This window comes from Xenopus laevis, chromosome 8L, assembly GCF_017654675.1.
Source record: "Xenopus laevis strain J_2021 chromosome 8L, Xenopus_laevis_v10.1, whole genome shotgun sequence".
Taxonomy (NCBI): domain Eukaryota; kingdom Metazoa; phylum Chordata; class Amphibia; order Anura; family Pipidae; genus Xenopus; species Xenopus laevis.
Window position 1 is genome coordinate 100,034,663 of NC_054385.1, and position 20,165 is coordinate 100,054,827.

Sequence of the window (20,165 nt, forward strand, 5' to 3'; positions counted from 1 at the left end):
TGACATATATGTAACTTTTAATGTAGATTAATATTTTCAAAAGAACATTTTTAGTGTCAGTATCACTTTAAAGGGCAAATCACTTTCATTATCAAAACTGTTATAACACATAAAACATTGCACCAAAACTCCCAGAAATGTGTTCAAACCTCATAACCTGCCAAATTGTGTAAAATGAACATGGTAATTAGAAGGTGTGGCTATAAAATGTGCATAGTGAGACATTTTCACACCTTTTTGTCCCTCTTTCCATTTTTAAATGTTGGGAGGTATGATATGTGTGCAACCACTCCCACCCCCTGTATCCTGTGCCCTGTGTGTTCCCAGCCTGCATGTAACTGTCTTATGCTGCTGCCTGATTATTGACAATATACCTTAAATGCTCAGAATAAAGCAATAGATTTTAAGTTTAATACAAATTGTAAAAAATATAATAGTAATATTTTCCTGTATTTCAACTGCAACTGTATAGTCCTGTGTTCCACAGCAAATGTGCATCATTCACAAACGTACATGCCCAAATGAACATAATCTATTGTCCATATTACATTGTTATACATTGTGCAACTCCCTACTTCTATTATTACATTAGTGTGCATTAGTATTTACTGTTATCCAGTTCTCTGCATTGGGTTATACTATATTGTTGTTTCTGCATACTGATAAATGATCAGGTGCAGGGAGTTGCAGAGAAAAAAATCAGAGGCTGTGGAACATTATGTGATCAGGTGCAGGGAATTGCAAGGGGAAAATACAGCTGTTCTGAAACAGTTTATGATCAGGCACAGGGTGTTGCAAAGGAAATGCAGCTGTTTTTCTGAAACAGTTCATGGTCAGGTGCAGGGAGTTGCAAGGCAATAAATGCAGCTGTTCTGGAACAATTTATGATAATGGGTAGGGAATTGCAAAGCGAAAATGCAGCTGTTCAGGAACAGTTTATGATCAGGCACAGAGAGTTGCAATGCAATAAATGCAGTTGTTGGGTAACACTTTATGATCAGGTGCAGGGAGTTGAAAGGGAAAATGCAGCTGTTGTTTTGGAACAATTTATAATCAGGTGCACAGAGTTGCATAGGAATAAATGCTGCTGTACTGTTATGATCAGATGCAGGTCATTGCAAGGGGAAAATGCAGATTTTTTATGGTCCGGTGCAGGGAGTTGCAAGGGAAAAAAAACAGCTCTTCTGTAATAGTTTATGATCAGGTGCAGGGAGTTGCAAAGGCTATTTTTTCAGGAACAGTTTATGGTCAGGCGCAGGGAGTTGCAAGGGAATAAATGCAGCTTTTCTTTAATAATTTATGATCAGGTGCAAGGAGTTGCAAGGGGAAAATGCAGCTGTTGTTCAGGAACAGTTTATGGTCAGGCGCAGGGAGTTGCAAGAAAATAAATGCAGTTGATGTTCTCAAACATACAACAACAGATGCAGGGAGGAGTAGGAGCACTCTGCCAATAAGGTGTGTTGAAAAACTTGCCTCAGATGGCAGCACCAGATAGGTTACCAAGGGCGGCAAAAAACTGGTACCTGGTACCTTTAAAAACTGGAAATTTACTTCACTAGTGCGAGAGAGTGCAACTGCTCTGTCTGCAATAGTGTTGTGCCCCCCCCCCCCCGGACAGGTAAGCGGGCAACAGAAACAGTGCTAGGGAGGAAGAAGGAAACAAACAGGACAGAGAGGGAGATAAAGGAGCAGTGCAGGGAGGGGGAGGAGGGGTTAAACGAACAGGACAGAGAGGGAGACAACTGATGTCTGCAGGGAAGGACTGTGGCATCATAAAAATCGCCCCCACCTCTGCACACTCCTCCCTCATTGGCTGCAACTCTGTAACTTAGGCAGAATGTGCCGGCAGCTCCTGAGTCTGATACTGGAAACTCCTGGACAGCTTGCAAAAGGGGTGGGCTGAACACAGTTTTGAAGCTAATACAGACATTTTTGACCCGAATTCCTTTTATTTTACATTATTCTACATCAGGGCCAGACTGGGAGTAAAAAGCAGCCCAGGCAAAAAAAATCAAAGCAGCCCACATGTAAACACGCGCTGGTCTTGTACTCATCCACTCATATATTGGGGTAAAACTGCAAAAACTCATGTGCATATAGAGAGCTGCCTTTCTCACTTAATTATAATTCATGTAAAATATGTTAAAGATCGTGCAGCCTTGTGCCTTTGTATGGTCACGGAACAATCATTCAGTGACTTCTAATATCCTTATCATTTACAGTAGGGGGTACATTATCCCTTATAATACATGAGTGATACTCAGAGTTCCCTGTATAACTCAGCCTGCAGCCTTGTGCCTTTATATGGTCACAGAACAACCCCTCAGTGACTTCTAATATCCTTATTATTTACAGTAGGGGGTACATTATCCCTTATAATACATGAGTGATACTCAGAGTTCCCTGTATAACTCAGCTTGCAGCCTTGTGCCTTTATATGGTCACAGAACAACCCCTCAGTGACTTCTAATATCCTTATTATTTACAGTAGGGGGTACTCCTCGGTAACTTCCAATATTCTTATAATAACAGTAGGGGGTAAAATATTCTCTGAATAATGTTTATTATATAGAAACTGTTTAACATTAAGAAACACAAAGGTGATAGGCACTTGTTTTTTAATCCATTTTTGCTCCCTAGAGGGTCTCACCTTTGTTACTTAGTAAGTATTCCCTTTGCATACTTACTTGTGCCTCTGTCTAAAAGTATTAAGTAATAGAATACCCTGCTACACCACATGAGACTGTGCAGAGCTCAGAGCAGAACACTAACATTAATGATGTAATACTGTGAATCTTTAGCTTCTCTGTAAGCTCCCTGCATACATACATACAGCACTTTGTGGTGAGAATCCTGCTGCTATTTCTGTGTTCTGCTTGGCTTCCTTATAGAGGGTTTATGTACTTCAGACTGAAGTCCTACCTTGTAGCATCACAACAGGATATTAAACTAATGATTAGTGGTGGAAGCCTATAAGGAGATTTAATGGTCCTGCCGAACCAGAAATAAACTGACACTGATGTGACACTGACTATAGAGAGTGAAAGCACTGAACATAAATTACCGTATTCTCCAGACGATGAGACCTATAAACAAGTGTAAGAAACAGTAATTATGTTGTTTCAGGGGTGACGATCACTTGGGCAGAAAGCAGCAACAAAAATACAAGTTTGAAAACACGGCATAAAATCCAGTTCATCCTCAGCTGACCGGGGAACACATGCCCGGCATTCTGGGTGGCGCCATCTTTCCGGAAGATATCAGAACAGCAAAAAAAAACCCAGTGATATTTTCCAGAAATACAATGTTTCACATTTGCAAACCACCACAATTGTGCCAATTTAAATAAATACCAAAGTGTTTCTCTATACCTTCGTGCGTACAGTCCTTTTATCTTTAAAATGTCCATGGGGAGCCAACGTTTCCAATTTTCTGATCCATCTCGCTTCCTTCTTTAATAACATTTTTGCTCTATCTCCTCCTCTCCGTATTTTTGGAATGCTATCTATTATACTATCTATTATCTATTATATTATACTATCTATTATTTGGTATTTTAATTGTTGTACCACATGTCCTGCAACAAGAAAATGGTTTGCAACTGCTTGGTCAATTTTTTTAGTATTTATTGCGGACTTGTGTTCTCTTGTGCGCTCCTTAGCACTTCTTGTGGTTTGTCCAACATAGGATAACCCACACGGGCACTTAATTACATACACAATGTAAGTACTCTCACAGGTATTATAGCCATTAATTTTAATTGCCGTACTTTCTTTGGATGATATAATATCTCTCCTTTTAGGCAGTTTGAGCAACAGTTGCAACCAAGGCATGGGTATGTCCCAATTTTTCTTGGTTGCAACAGTCGCTCTTGGGCACTAGTCCCTCCTACATCCGCTTTTACAACCATTGATCCAATTGTTTTTGATTTTTTATATGAAATGAGTGGGACATTTTTAAAGGAATCAATTTCCGATAAGCCTCTCAGTTTTTTACCAGCATTTGTAATGATCTATATTCTTCCTCTGATATGTTTTTTGAAATAGTATGTAAATTACCTTTTCTGTATTCCTCTTCCATATCTTTTTAGTCACATTTTTAATAAAGGCCTCAACAAAAACATTGTCTCCCCGTGGTTTATATGTAGTGATGGGCGAATTTGCGCCGTTTCGCTTCGCCGGAAAATGTACGAATTTCGCGTGAAATCCGCGAAACGGCACCGGCGTCTCATTTTTGACGCCGCGCTCGGTTTTTTGACACCAGCGGCCGTTTTTGACGCTGGCGGCCGTTTTTTTTCGCCACCGGTGAAATTTTTTTTGCAGTCTGCAATTTTTTTAGGGCAAATTTTCGCGGGCGTTTCGCGAATTTATTCGCTGGCGGCGAATCGTGCAAATTCACAGCAAATTCGCGCCTGTCAAATAAATTTGCCCAACACTATTTATATAAGCTAGGTTTTTTAAGTTGTAAATTGTTTGCCTTAAAGGTACAAAAACCATTGTTCCCATCCTGGCTACTGGTATTTTGGAATTCCACCTTCAATTTAATATTGCGAAAAAAATCTATACAGGTCACAATCTAATTCAAAGAAATCAGGGCCAGACACAATGCCAAGCGAAAGTCCCTTCGAAAGTACCTGAATCTGTTTCTTAGAAAGGACAGTCCTTGAGATGTTCACCACCGTTTGGGGCGATACTTCGTGGGTGGTTTCTTTCTTTTTATTTCTGTGTTGTCTGCCTCCTCAATGTTTCCTGTTCCTGGAGTATCGCTCACCGTCTGTGAGCCACCTAAAAAAGAAGACTGAGGCGAAACCGAAGATGCTGAGGAGGAAGTGGAGTAGGAGCGGTCACAAGTATTACCTCCCCCGCTTCGCGGTGTATAGCCGCGTCTATGAAAATCCCCCGCAGGTCTCCGTTTCGCATTTGCGGCTTAATTTTCTCTCCATGTCCAGCTGTACACATTTTCTGCCGTATCACGTTGGAACTTGGTGGTTTGCAAATGTGAAACATTGTATTTCTGGAAAATATCACTAGGGGTCACTGTGATACAATGAATAAATAACAGAGAACAGGTGTTGTCTAAGTGTCTTGAAAAAAGACAGAGGTAAAAAGAAAAAAGACCGTCTGAAACATTGCCAAATGTTTGGGGTCAGGTATTTCGCAAATTTTTCACCAATTCACAAATTTTTCGGCGAAGTGAAACGCCGCAAATTCGCCCATCACTACCTATGGGACTGGAAGTATCTTGTGGTCTACAGCAACTACTACTGGACAGTGTTTCACCCTGGTTGCAGAATGTTTAAAAACAAACTTTAGTGGGCTACGGCCTAGTTGTCATAGAGGGCACCGGGATATATCTGGAAGCTCTTACATTTGGTGTAGACTCGGGATGCACCGAATCCAGGATTTGGTTCGGGATTCGGCCAGGTTTCGGCCTTTTCTAGCAAGATTCAGATTCGGCCGAATCCTACTGCCCGGCCGAACCAAATCCGAATCCTAATTTGCATATGCAAATTAGGGACGGGGAGGGAAATAGCGTGACTTTTTGTCAGAAAACAAGGAAGTAAAAAATGTTTTCCCTTCTCACCCCTAATTTACATATGCAAATTAGGATTCGGGTTCGGTATTCGTCCGAATCCAAAATAGTGGTTTCGGTGCATCCCTAGTGTACACACAGAAGAAGAAACCAAAGAATACGGAACAGGTGATGTATCTGACGAAACACATTTAAGGATAGCCACCTAGACATAACACAGCCTTGCATGTTGTATGCTTCTTTATTCGATTTCATTTACACTGTGATAACTTGTTGTAATTGTATTAGTTGTGGTAAAAATAAACTTTTATATTCATAAGTTAACAGAGCCCTTTATACTGTATGTTATCATATATATAGAAATATATGTTGGTTCATAGTCAAGGAAAGTCAACCCCCATTTGAAAACTGGAAGGAGTCCAAATAAAAAGGCAAATAATTAAAAAAATAAAAAATAAAGTCTAGTTAAAAAGTTGCTTAGAATTAGCCATTCTATAACATACTAACCACCCCTTAAACAAAAAAGCTAATTAGATTGAACAAAAAGTAGCAGGTAAGAACTAAATTCCATCCAAAACGACACGACTGTTGGATGTGAACACAGAAAGCTGCATCTTTGTCTATGGTTCTTACTTTTCGTTTGGGGTAAATATTACTCCAGAGGGCAAGCTTCCTGATAAGCATAAGGTGGACATAATACAGAGACTGAACTTGCCAGTGTCAAACACTGATCTACAGTCCTTTTTGGGATTAGTCCAGTATCAAAGAGACTGTGTTCCATATTTTGCTGAAGATCTTCAAAAGAGGGAAGTGGCAGATGATGATATTAGGTTACAATGGACTGAAACCCATACAGCTGCAGGGAATGCCTTAAAGAAGTCTGTAATGGAAGCAACCACCCGTATTATGTCAGGAGAGACATGGGAAACTGCGTCCCATTGCATACGGTAGTGATGTGCAGGTCAGGTAAAACCCGCACCCGAACCTGCCCTCCCTCCAACTGTGCCCGGCCATGCCCGACTTCCGGGTTCCTTTTATAGACCTGCACTGCTGATGACATCACAAAAGAGGCGGGGCAAGCAGGCAAACAGCTATAAAAGTGGAAGTCGGAAGCCAGAAGTGTAAGGTGGTGGGCGGGTAGAGCAGGAAGAAGCGCTCGACCCGGACCCGCCTGCCACCCGCAAATGGGGGTTGTGAGGTCAACATGAACCCACCCAACCTGTGGGTCCCACGGGTATAATCAGGGCCAGACTGGGGGTAAAAAGCAGCCTGGGCAAAAAAATCAAAGCAGCCCACATGTAAACACGCGATGGTCTTGTACACATCCACTCATATATACTGGAGTAAAAAATGATGTATGTAAAGAGCTGCCATTCTCACTTAAGTGTAATTCATCTAAAATATGTTAAAGATTCTGCAGCCTTGTGCCTTTATATGGTCACAGAACAACCCCTCAGTGACTTCTAATATCCCTATATTATAGTAAAGCAACATTAACACTATAGTCTCACAAAACACAAAAATAAACTGAGCCCACCTATGTCCATTTACAGGTGCAGACCCATGTTTATCAGCGCACAAGTCACATGACTGGGGGCAGCTAGGAAACTGACAATATGTCTAGCCCCATGTAACATGTTAAATATAAAAAGATCTGTTTGCTCTTTTGAAAAAATGGATTCAAGTGCAGAATTCTGCTGGAGCAGCACTATTAACTGATGTGTGATGTGTGAAATAAAAACATGTTTTCCCTAAAAATAATATATATATTGTAGTATTGAATTTTGGATATTCAACAATAAGCCCATACACGCAATGGGTTAACAGATGTCTGCCTTTCCATCAATGGCAACTGTGAAAGTGCAAGCCTGGACAACAGCCATCCTGCCATAAAACAATCATTGCAGCTACAGTAATGTCCCTAGAGATGCAAATAACTGGACACACTGGTGTGGGTGCAGGGATAGCAAGAGTTCCCAAGGGAATGATACTCTGCTGGATCAACAAAGGGACACATGGAGCATTGGATTATGGGATTTCTTTTACAGTGCATCCTAACTTTATTTCACTCCCTTGTCTATCTAAGAATAGATGAATTATCTCCAAAACATCAAACATCGACCCGATTGGCTGGGACTATCTTTTGGGTGTGGCTGTACTGGGAAAAGGGTAGTATGGTTGCTTGAATCGTCTTCCTCATGTACATATAAAGAGCATTGTAAATACTTTGTTAGTTAGGTCACTTTCCACTCCCTTCCACTGCACCTTTCCCTTTCATCCTCCTTCCATCTTAGTTATTTCCCTTTTTATGTTATACCTTTTACTTCCTTTGTAAATAAATACCACTTATTTAAAGATCAGTCTATTTCAGTTCATTAGCCTGGCACCCCAAAATAGAGCAGATCCAATATATATATATATATATATATATATATATATATATATATATATATATATATATATATATATATATATATATATATATATATATATATATATTTATATATATATATATACAGTATATATATATATATATATAAAGAGGAATTTCAGGTGTAACACTCTAGAAATGCAGGGTGAGTATGTAAAGTCTGTGTACTACAATTCCCAAGATTCCCTAACAGATCCAGCCCCTAACCCCTCTTGTACACGAGTCTCCCTCTGGCAGGGGCTTCTGCAGTTCCCTCCGGGCTGATGTGAGGCTCAGCCTGTCCCCAAGCAGATCATGACAGAGCTGGATGGGGATACTTCATTAGTTGCACACGGACACTATCATATAATGTCATTTAATTAAAGGCACACTTTCAGCTCATTATCTTGCTTTGTGTTAAAATCTTTAGCAGTGCTGTGAAGTTGTATGCTTCATAACCGAGCCAGCATTTATAAAATGATATGCTTAATATTGTGATCCCTTTTTTCAGATTTATCCCATGAGGAAAACTCTACTTTATATACAACCCCACCCTGAATTGTATTTGTGTAGATGACTTTTAACAGGCACAAGTCAGTGCTGAATAAATAAGTACAGATCAGCTTAACGATGAGAGAAAGGAGAGCACTCTAATGCAGATTAACTGCTTATAATTTTCATTTATTGCAGACTGCTATACACAACATGTTTCGGGCCTTCAGGGCCCTTTCTCAAGTGTAAAACAAACACATGCTCCTAGGTGACCTTTTAAACCCACCCACTCCACCTACTAATCATTCAATTAGGATTCTGTGCAAAAAAAGGTTTTGTTTCAAAGTCCAAAAATGTCCACATTAAAACTTTTGTGTGTTTTGTTCTTAACAGATTTTACACTTTTGTATATTATGATACTTTGTATCTAGTGGACATTTCCTGAAGAATACGGATAACCCCTTTTTTCTGCACACCGATACACTATATCCATAATGGTTTTTAAATGCCACTTTGTGTAAAGACATTTTGAAAGTTTTAATGTGGACATTTTTGGACTTCAAAAACTAATTTTACCTTTCCTATCTCTCCTCCAAAAAGCCTCTTAAATCAACCAACTGAATGAAACTTTACAAAAAAATCCACTTTATTGCAACATAAAACAAAATAAAAAAGAATGATACCAGCGGCAGCAGGGAGGCAAAGTGGGCGGCGTGGCCCTTCACACACAGCACGGCAGCAGCAGCAGCACGGGAACAGAGAGGAGTGGGAAGGTGGAGCCACAGCAGGAGAGAGGATGGAGGAGCGTTCCTAGAGCCCGTCGGATGCATAGAAAGTAAGTTACTAATTAGGATTAGCACTCAGGAGTGGCCCACTTAAAAAAAATATAGAGCAGCCCCTCGGGCAATTGCCCGAACAGACAGATTACCAGTCCAGGACTGTGTATCATGCCGGCCTACACATCACTAGCATACGGGTCTCATGTACTCACCCACGTGGAATCCAGGTATACTAATAAGGCATTGCTGAGGTCCACACCTCTATGGTCTCTCATACAGATTGATTTTATTGGGCTGCTCCCGAAAACTCCAGGTGGTTACTCTCATTGTTTAGTGGTTGTTTATGTTTTTAGTGAATGATTTTAAGCATTCCCAACTAAACATCAGAATGCTCTCATCGCAAAGTTATTGCTTTTTGAATTATACTCAAGATGGGCGTAGCCTCATGTTGTAGCCAGCTATAGAGGCCCTGCGTTCACAGGAAAAATATTCCAACAGCTATAGAAATTGTAACTGGAAAAAGGTTCCAGTTACCTAGAATCAAAAAACTTGGAGAGGTCCCTTTGACATTATAGACAAAGCAAGTCCACCAAATTAAGATGACTCAAGCAAGAGGCAAACCAATCATGAAGTGGTACCATATTAACCAATTAAAAGTGCAAAAGGCTTTATCTTTTACAGAGAAAACTTAAATTCCACATCTCTGGAAAAGGATGCTGCATATGAATCTGGGAGAGTAAGAAAGAGGGATGACAACTTTGATCTATATCCTGAATCCTGAATACAGTCAATAAATGCATGAAGATGTGATGTCATGGAAACCCATAAAGTTAAACAAAGGACAAACTCAACAAAAGAGACAATGCTAGAAATCATTTCTAGAGCTTAGTGGAATCATTTATTTAAATATGGACCCTTCTCCACACCTTGATCAAATACTTGGACTACTATTTTGGAGAATGAGAACAGCGCTAAGGACTGTAGGGAATATTGTTAATTAATGGTTATAGAGGGCTCTGTCACCAAGGATTCTTTCGCTGTCTAGGGGGGATTTGTAAGAAATAAGCCTTACCAGGGTGATTTTATATGTATATAATATTTTATGTGTGAATATTAATGTCAAATATTAATGTCAAAGAGACAGGTAAAAGGACATATGCTTGGACAAGGAGTTGCCTGCAGTCTCTGGGATCAAAAGAATAGTTATAAACAAAAACAGGCTCAAGAAAGAGCAAGAGGCATCAGGGTATTCAAGTTAAATAGTTGACCCTGAGGTGGTAGTATGTGACTTGACAGTTTCAATACAATATGTAAATGAAGGCGAACTACAGGTTCTTCTGATATTATGCAAAGTGGTGAGATCAAGAATTACAGGATCTCAAATGCCCTCCTTTGTATATGGTGCAGGAATGTTATGTCACCAAACAAGAAATGAGTGTCCGCCTGGGCTTGTGTTTCATCAGTTTAGCCAGTTGCCTTGTGGGGGTGAGACTATAAAATAGTAAAAAGATGAGTCCAAAGTACAGTCTGGAGTTTTGTTTTGGGGAACAGACCTCTGTGTACAGGCATCCATCTCTGAACAGGAATTCTGCAAACCCAGAGACTGAAGTGCTGTCCAAGGACTGGTAACTATCTCAGTGTCTCTTTGTCATTGATAGTTGAAAGTTACTTATTAGTGTGGTTATACTGTAGGTGTATGGGATTTTAGAGCATATTTTTGGAATAGTTTGTTGTAACCTTTGTCTCCTTGTTTACATACTGTGGCCATTGATTCTTGTTTAAGTTAGAGTTGTTGATTTGTTTCGATGGTTGTTATGATGTGCATTGCAAATAACCTGTACTATCATTTTGAATTATAGATTGTTGGTTTTTCTCGTACCTTTCCCTATGTATATATTATGGCTTGTTATTTTCTGTAATTGTTTTAGTGTGTTTTGATTCTATACATAAATCATCTTTTCAGTAATACAGAGGGTTGAATATCATTTCTTTGCCAAACCCCACTGTTAGAACCAGTGCCGGGCCAACGCGGGCAGGCGCCCTAGGCAGCCTGGCTCGGCAAAGCACCAAATACGCGAGTGTGCATGCGCAAAAAGACACAAGTGCGCATGCGCACTAGTATTTTCATTATACGCGCATGCGCACTAGTATTTTCATTATACGCGCATGCGCACTAGTAATTTTCGCGCAAAAGCGCACGTTGGCCAGAGCAAAGAACGGACTAGGTGATAGCAGAGGCAGAGAAGGTGCGTGCCTAGCACCCCTCCAGCTTTGCCCCCTAGGCATGTGCCTACTCTGCCTACCCCTAGTTCCGTCCCTGGTTAGAACCTACAGTTATTGTATTATTATAGACTAATATTAATATTTCATATTAATATAGATATTGTCCATAATAATATCTTACACAATGCAGGGATATACCCAGGGTCGGACTGGGCAAATGGGACACCGGAAAAAAATCTGGTGGACCCCGGCTCTTACGGGCCCCCACTGGCCCAGACCTGTTCCCCTGATTGGCTGCCCCCCACGAAAACATGTGCTAACCTGCACTGTACACTCTCATGCATGCGCACGGGGCCCAGCTTTCACAGAGTTCACCGAAGGTTTGGAACCCGGTGGGCCCCAGTGATCCAGTCCAACCCTAGATACTCCTCCTGCATTATGGCCACCTATTCACAAAAAAATGTCTCAATGGCAGCAAGTGAAGGGAGTGGGGTTTGTATATTGGAAATAAATATACCACAAACCACAGTAGATTTTTTGGAGATCAAAACAATAGCCAAAAAGTATGTTCAACACAAGCCCTATTCATTGCACTCATGTTGAACAAGGTGTTATACTGTCCCTTTAAATTAACCCTAATTGAATAATAAAATTAATCCCAGAGTCCTAACTGGCCTTTAGGCTCCCATATATTACCTCTCACCCATTAAGGGTCAGGCCACACTGGGCGTTTTGGGGAGATTTGGTCCCCTCGCGACTAATCGCCTCATTTATGCGGCGACCAATCTCCCCAAACGCCTTCCCTAACTCTGCGTCAGCTAGAATGAAAAAACTCCGGCGCTAATCACACGAGGAGATTAGTTTTCCGAAGTCGCCCGAAGTTTCCTCAACTTCGGGAAAACAAACCTGTGCGTGTGATTAGCGCCGGCGTTTTTTCATTTTAGCTGGCGCAGAGTCAGGGAAGGAGTTTGGGGAGATTGGTCGCCGCAAAAACGAGGTGATTAGTCACCAGGCGACCAAATCTCCCCAAGTCCCCCAGTGTGGACTTACTCTTTGGGAGGCTAGCATCACAGTTTAGTGGGCTTGGCACTTTAAACAGTAATGCACATAAATTATCATTCTTTTGTTTCTGTTTGAGTAACTATTGAGTGACAGTTCATACAAGTGTATTGCCTGTTTTGAACAGATAGCCTGGTTGGCAAATGGCCCCTGACAGTGACTGTAGGTCACAAGTGAGGTTCTGCTCAAATGGACGCAATTGTTGAACATATTAACCTGACTCATCGAAGGTAATGAGTCTAAACACACTCTCTTTGTATCCAGGGTGTAAAATGTGAATAATGGGGACACTCTGCCATGTATTTGTATGCTGCACAGAATAAATAGAGTTGAACAGACCAAAATCATGTTGTTGTTTTTTCCGGTGTTTGGATAGATATTGGAACAATTTATCAAAATTCTCAAGTTCAGGAGTGTAGGATTTGTGAAATTCTATAAAAGTCACACTGAAGTATTGTCACAATCCTTTAATTTCCATCAGATCATTATTTTATAGTGTGGCTTATGTATTACTATGGTTTGTTCAAGGTATGGGAACATAATTATTAATTCTACATGCATTTTCTTGTAGCTTTTAACTGTGTGGGTGAGAGGAGTCGATTCATAATGAAGAGTTTAATGCTGGTATAGGTATGGGATGTGTTATCCAGAATGCTCTGAACCTGAGGTTTTAAGGATAAGGGGTCTTTCTGTAATTAGGATCTTCTTACCTTAAAGGAGAAGAAAAGGTAATAAACAAATAAAGTTCTATATATTGGAGGAGAACTACTTGCAATAATTGTGGCTCTGTATGTCTTCCCCTTTAGCTACATTCAGAGATCGATGTAAAAAATGTTGCTAGGTGCATGGAATACAGGAGACACCCCTCTTGCTAACAAAACTGATGCTATCAGGGCTCGCACATGTGCAGAAGAAATGCGATGTTTAGCAGGTCAGGTGGTACAGCCCTTTGTGCTGCAGTGCTAATAGCAATGATTGCTATGGGTTGCTATAGCAACACAATTTTGCCTGAGAAACTCTGGCATCACTGAAAACAATATTAGATACACGAACAGGAGGACGGCACTCCGGTAAAAACAGGTTTTTATTGCTGGGTACTGTAGGAATACATAGGCCTTACGCCTTTCGGGTACACCTTCCCTTAGGCTTACAAAATGAATCAAGCACATGCATTATATACAATAGATCTATAGCAACCTCTATTGGTTATCACGATTATTACGGCTTAAAGCATGTTTATTGTTTTTTACATCAACAAAAATGACAACACTCTGCTAAAATGTATAAAACAAAAAACTGAAAACAATATGCCTTAGATTGTGTGAATGACACTGCACACATGACGCAAGAGGTCACGGGGGAGGAATCAATTTTGCGCATGCACATTTTCAATGAGGAGACAAAGGATGTGACGGGTACATGACCAACATGGCGGCCACAAGCTCAGTAATGGGGAAAAACTTCAATGGCACAGTTTAAGTGCGAGAAAGCGAATTGGCTTGTGACAATATAGCGGTTCAGGAGGGGTGCGTTCAGGCAACAGTTTAAGATAGGTAATAAAAATTACCTTTTCTTCTCCTTTAAGCTTACTAAAAATCATTTAAATATTAAATATAAAAAGTAGCATTGTTTTGCCTCCAATAAAGATGCATTATATCTTAATTGAAATAAAGTACAAGGTACTGTTTCATTATTACAGAGAAAAGGAAATCAGTTTTAAGAATTTGAATTATCAGATTACAATTGAGTCTATGGGAGATGCCATCCCTTAATTTGGAGCTTTATGGATACCGGGCTTCCAGATAATGCATCTTATACCAGTAATACATTTTAGTAATTCTTGAAAAGGGTTCTTCTGTCATAAACATGTACATTTTGGTTTATTTAACAGGCTGCAATACATTCACTGGATATAGTTTGCTGTGTGATCATCATCTGAACACTGCACAGGATGCGGAAAGCAACAAGCAAGCTTTATTTTCTTATTACCTTTGTTTGTGCAATATCTGGATTTCTGTTCCATTATAAAAGTATACTTACCCATAAGTAAAAAAAACATAAACTAGTGAGGTTAGGCTGCAGGGAATTTGTTTATGACAGGGTATGAGTGTGGGAGGTGAATGCATATATAGTGGTACTATTTATTACGGTGCTTAAGTAACAAGTATAAGAATTTGCATAAAACTTGGCCTGTGCACTGTGAGCTGAGAAGTGTAAGAGAAGAATGAGCTTGAGTCCTTGTAGGTGAACCAGGGGCACATGACTGATACTTATAGAATATATAATTTTTATTATGGTATTTTAAATGTATCATTTTGGGAAACCATCTATTTTGTGAAAATGTGAATACATACTAAAGAGAACACATCAAAAATGCTCTTCTGCAACTTTATTGTTACTAGGGATGCACCGAATCCACTATTTTGGATTCGGCCGAACCCCCGAATCCTTTACGAAAGATTCGGCCGAATACCGAACCGAATCCTAATTAGCATATGCAAATTAGGGGTGGGAAGGGGAAAACATTTTTTACTTCCTTGTTTTGTGACAAAAAGTCACACAATTACCCTCCCCGCCCCTAATTTGCATATGCAAATTAGGTTTCGGATTCGGTTCGGCAGGAAGAAGGATTCTGTCGAATCCGAATCCTGCTGAAAAATGTTAAATCCTAGCTGAATCCTGAATGGAATCCTGGATTCGGTGCATCCCTAATTGTTACAAATCAGGTGCAAGTTGCAGTTAAGATATGCAAAGTTCAGTAGTCCTGGCATGTGGCATTAAACCAACATTAGCATGCTACAAGCCTACTGCACCTATTAACACAATCTGCTATGTAAACCATGGAATTACTTCCACATTCAGGGAGGCACAAGCTCCTTTTTTCCTCCGCAAATTCAAAAACACATCTATAGTTTAACTGGCACGTAGTGAATCAATATAAATGAACTAACAGATCATCAAGTTACTATAGGATAATGTTTGTTTTATTCCATACGACTTGGTGTGACTTGCTGTTACCTTAACTGCCACTGTCCTGGGTTACTTTAAAGCAGAGCTAAAACCTAAAAATCTAAACTTACATAGAGTTCATCTCTGGGCACTTTTGCAATTGAAATTCATTTTAAATTCTGAAATATTTAAAACTTCAGACTGCTTACAGCGGGCTTGTGGCTCAAATGAGGGTCAGAAGCCCTATGGTTACCTCTATACTGGAAATACATAGATGAGGTCGCTGATATGATCCTTTGTCAGTGCTGGAGAAATCTGAACCTGGGCAGCAACTCATAGGGGCAAATTCACTATGCGCCGAAGCGCCTAACGCTAGCGTCAATTCGCTAGCGTTGGCCATTTTCGTTGCTTCGCAAATTCACTAACAAACGCTGGCATAACTTCGCTAGCATAACTTCGCACCCTTACGCCTGGCGAATTTGCGCAACGGACATAACTACGCAAATTCACTAACGCTCGCATTGTTCTGAACGCTACCTTTTACGCTAGACTTCCTTCGCCACCTCAGACCAGGCGAAGCGCAATAGAGTAGATAGCGATTTCTTCAAAAAAAGTTAAAAAATTTTCTAAGTCACAAAATACGCTGGCGTTTTTTCTATATTATGGGTGATAGGCTGAAAAAAATTGAAATTTTTTTTGGGCTCCCCTCCTTCCCCCCTACATTTCCTAACTCATGGCAACTTAACTATACAGTGGGCACATGTGTAGGGCAAAATAAAATTTTTATTTGATGTTTTGAAGGTTTCCCAGGCATTTGTAGTGCTGCTACATATTCCTCCATTGAAATTTGAATTTGGCGCCGTATGCAAATTAACCATCGCTAGCGTAACTTCGCTTTGCTTAGCGAATCAACGCTAGCGCAACTTCGCAACCTTATGCTACCCCTGAGCGCAACTTGGGATTTTAGTGAATTTTCGAAGCGCTGGCGAAACTACACCTGGCGAAGTGCGGCGAAGTTACGCCTGGCGCAACTACAAATCTTAGTGAATTTGCCCCATAGCATCCAATCAGCAATTAGCTTGTCACAGCCAGCAGCAGGAACAATAATGAAGAAAACATGTTATTGATTCCCACCCCAAGTGCAAATTTCTCCAGATTTAAAGGACCAGTAACATAAAAAAAATTTTAAAAAAAAATTAGTTTCTTTATAACAAAAAAAAACACCAAGACAGTTTTAACTTTTAAATCGCAAAGCTTTTTTTAAAAATTAACTTACCGATTCTATGCATGTGCTCCTCTTCAGAAACAGCGACAGGGCAACGATCCATTGTGCGGCGCTCGATTTCTCCCCCCTGCCTTCTATAGGCCGCATGATGGATCGTTGCCCTGTCGCCGTTTCTGAAGAGGAGCTCATGCAGAGAATCGGTAAGTACATTTTTAAAAAAAGCTTTGCGATTTAAAAGTTAAAACTGTCTTGGTGGGTTTTTTTTTATTACAAAGAATCAAATTTTTTTTATGTTACTGGTCCTTTAATAAATTAACCAAGCCCACCCCTCAATGACTTTAAAATAGAGCTGTTGAGCCGAAAGCCTGGTATTAGTAAAGTTGTAGTAGTAATAGTAGTCTCAAATTTCTGCAATTTCAGAAAACACTATGAACAAGTTTATATCAATTATTTGGGGGGGGTTTGATTTTCTTTATATAAGTGGTCCCTTAAAATATGCTTCACTGTTCATTTATAATGTTTGCCATTTTTGTGTCTTTCAGTTTCTGCACAGAACTCAGTCACCCAAAACCATCGAAGAGATACTGTGCAATATATATGTCACAAAAACAATATGACCAGCTCCCAGTGGAAGATAAAACATTCAGTTGCAAGGCAGTTGTATGTAGAACACACTCATAAGTTTATTTACTGTGAAGTGCCAAAGGTGGGCTGCTCCAACTGGAAGAGGATAATTCTTCTTTTAAACAGCAGTCTTGGACTTACTGTAGATGAACTAAAACATAACAATGTCCACATCTCCCCCTTACTGAGAAGACTAAGTTTTTACTCCTGGAAAATGCAAGCAGAGCTCCTTAATAATTACACCACAGTGATGTTCACCCGAGATCCCTTAGAGAGACTGGTTTCAGCTTACAGAGACAAGTTTCTCCATGATGAGTTGTATTACTACAGTAAAAAGGTGGCAAATAGAATCAAGAGCAGAATCAGAAAAAATGGAAATTTAACAGAAAGGCTGAGTTTCAAGGAGTTTGCTAGCTTTATCGTCTCAGAAAATGCAACTTATAGAGACATTCACTGGACGCCCATTATGGAACTATGTGATCCATGCAATATCCACTATGACATTATAGGCAAGTTTGAAACCATAAAACAAGATGCTGCCTATGTACTGAGATCAATCAGAGCACCGAAGAACCTGGAGTACCCCGATATAAAGCATTACGCCAATGAAACCAGGACCAATGACTTAATAAGCAAAGACTATTTCAGATCCCTCCCCAAAGAGCTATTTAAAAAACTCATGAATGTTTACAGATATGACTTCCCCATGTTCGATTACAATCCTTACATTTATTTACAAATTAATATTTAAATGGGAAGCATACACAGCTAATGGCTGGATTACATTTATATTTCTAAATAACTTCTGTTTATTTAGCAAGTAATTATAAATTGTATTTTTGTGCAAGTTGAGAATGTTATCTTCTCAGTGTTTTAATTGCCTTCATAAATAATTATCATTTAAAGGTTAAAAATGCACCCTGCCCATAGAATTACATTTATTTTAGAAAACTTCAGAGGTACCTGAGTAGTCAGACAGAAAGGCAAAGAAATATCTTGAAGCACATCACGGATTATTCTTGTTTTTTATTCTCTACATTTCACTTTTATAGTTTTTGTTTTACATTTTTTAAATTTTTAAACAAGAAAAACGAAATATACTGAATATACTGAATTCTCCAGCACCCATTTTTAAAAAAAAACTCGTAACATGAAAATGAAATAAAATATTTTCAAAAAAAAAAAAAAACTCGTGGGACAACCATCCTCATAACTTTAGATTGGTCAACTGTTTATACAATCTTTTCGTCCCCAAAGGAAAGAATAACAATAGTCCACCCTTGAGGAACAGAATTTTCACCTTAATCATAAATGATTCTTCACGACGAGAACAGAGAATTTGTGCAATACTCTGCCTGGTGATGTTGTAGTGGCAGATTTCCTTAATGACAAGTCACTTTACTTGGGGCAGCTGGGAAATTGACAATATGTCTAGCCCCATGTCGGATTTCAAAATTGAATATAAAAAAATCTGTTTGATCTTTTGAGAAATGGATTTCAGTGCAGAATTCTGCTGGAGCAGCTCTATTAACTGATTCATTTTGAATTTTTTTTTTCCCACGACAGTATCCCTTTAAGCAAATGTGTGTGCCCCAATGTGCCCATCCGCACCAGGAAAATCCCGCCCAGTGCACAGGCCACAGTGCTTGATAGGGGTCTTTTCTTAGAGAACTGAACCCTAACAGTAAATATGGCTAGAAATGCCATATTTTATATGCTAAACCAGCCTAAAGGTTCAGCATCTCTATAGTAGTAATAATCCAGGACTTCAACTTTGTCATAGGGACTCCCTATCTTGGATTTGTTAAGACATGCACATGCTCAGTGGGCTTTGAGCAGCTGTTTATAAGCTAAGCCTAGGGGTCATTGCAAATCAGAAAATGAGGTTGTCTTTATATAGAAGCTGGTACTACAGGGCTGATGATTAAATGCTGATGCTAATTGTGCTGGTTTGTATCATATATATATATATATATATATATATATATATATATATATATACATACACATACAGTATATAATGTGTCTGTCCCTAAGCCCAGAGCATGTTCAGTGAATGAAAAAAGAAGATGGAAGCTACTGGGGGGAAAATTTCTAGTTTATTTCTTTAGTTAGGCTTTAGTTCTCCTTTAAAACAAATATTATTGTGAGCTCCATCTGAAATGTAGGCATCCTTTAAACCAACAGCAAATAGCGATTAACTGCAAAAGTCTACGAGGCCTATCAAAAAGGGCCATATTTCCTTGGAAATAGCCCCAGTTCCAAGGGCACATATACCAAAAACTAAGAAAATATCCCATAACTGTCTATGGGAGCTGGCCTTTCTGTAATTCTGCACTTTCACAGGTTTCCAGATAATAGATCCCATACCTGTAATACTGACAAAATGTAATTATGTTGTGGTCTTATCCTGCTTGACCTTGTCCAAAGTTTATTACTGCTTCTCATCTATAACAGGAGAGCAATGGCGAATGTGATCTAGTCTATAATACGGTAACTAACAAAGTATTTTTTGAACATAAAGCTTCATCCTTGGCCAGGAATTCCTGTTAGCTGGAGACCGCCAAGCTGGCACCCTGGGTGTCTCTGACAGCTAGAACAGACATTCATAATCGTCTTGTAACGGTCGGCACCCAACACCAGAACAAATGCCAAGCACCCTGGTCTCGGCTCGTACTTCACCTTGGATGCCACCAGGACTTAAACGAGAGGTGCAAGGCAATAGGTTCTGGATAGGCAGAGGGGCACGACTGTAAAGCAAAGTCTTTGGGCAGAAGGTCGTAGTACAAGGCAATAGAGTAGTCAGATCAGGCCGGGTCGAGAATAAACGTAGTCAGGCAGGCAAGGGTCAAACCAGGAAGTCAATCAGAGG

General features: G+C 39.8%; 1 protein-coding gene across 7 annotated transcripts; it reads left to right on the forward strand.

Annotated features, from left to right (window-relative positions):
• The first annotated feature begins 9,122 nt into the window (after nucleotides 1-9,122).
• Nucleotides 9,123-18,539, forward strand: chst9l.3.L (carbohydrate sulfotransferase 9-like gene 3 L homeolog). Of its 7 annotated transcripts, none has more exons than XM_041573307.1 (4): nucleotides 9,123-9,269; nucleotides 9,895-10,838; nucleotides 14,387-14,537; nucleotides 17,212-18,539. In XM_041573307.1, exons 3-4 carry the CDS (start codon nucleotides 14,447-14,449, stop codon nucleotides 18,042-18,044), a joined length of 924 nt encoding a protein of 307 aa, XP_041429241.1. In that variant the 5' UTR covers nucleotides 9,123-9,269; nucleotides 9,895-10,838; nucleotides 14,387-14,446; the 3' UTR covers nucleotides 18,045-18,539. The 7 variants fall into 7 exon arrangements, with proteins under 7 accessions (XP_041429241.1, XP_018086609.1, XP_018086608.1 ...); XM_018231120.2 differs by lacking the exon at nucleotides 9,123-9,269 and adding an exon at nucleotides 12,623-12,725 and having other exon boundaries at nucleotides 9,893-10,838; nucleotides 14,387-14,525; XM_041573308.1 differs by lacking the exon at nucleotides 9,123-9,269 and adding an exon at nucleotides 12,623-12,725 and having other exon boundaries at nucleotides 14,387-14,462.
• Nucleotides 18,540-20,165: the final 1,626 nt, after the last annotated feature.

Coding starts and splice junctions, on each gene's coding strand:
- chst9l.3.L (XM_041573307.1), top strand. CDS start 14,447: ATGCGGAAAGCAACAAGCAAGCTTTATTTTCTTATTACCTTTGTTTGT. Junction 14,538..17,211: donor TTATAAAAGTATACTTACCC/ATAAGTAAAAAA, acceptor TGTGTCTTTCAG/TTTCTGCACAGAACTCAGTC.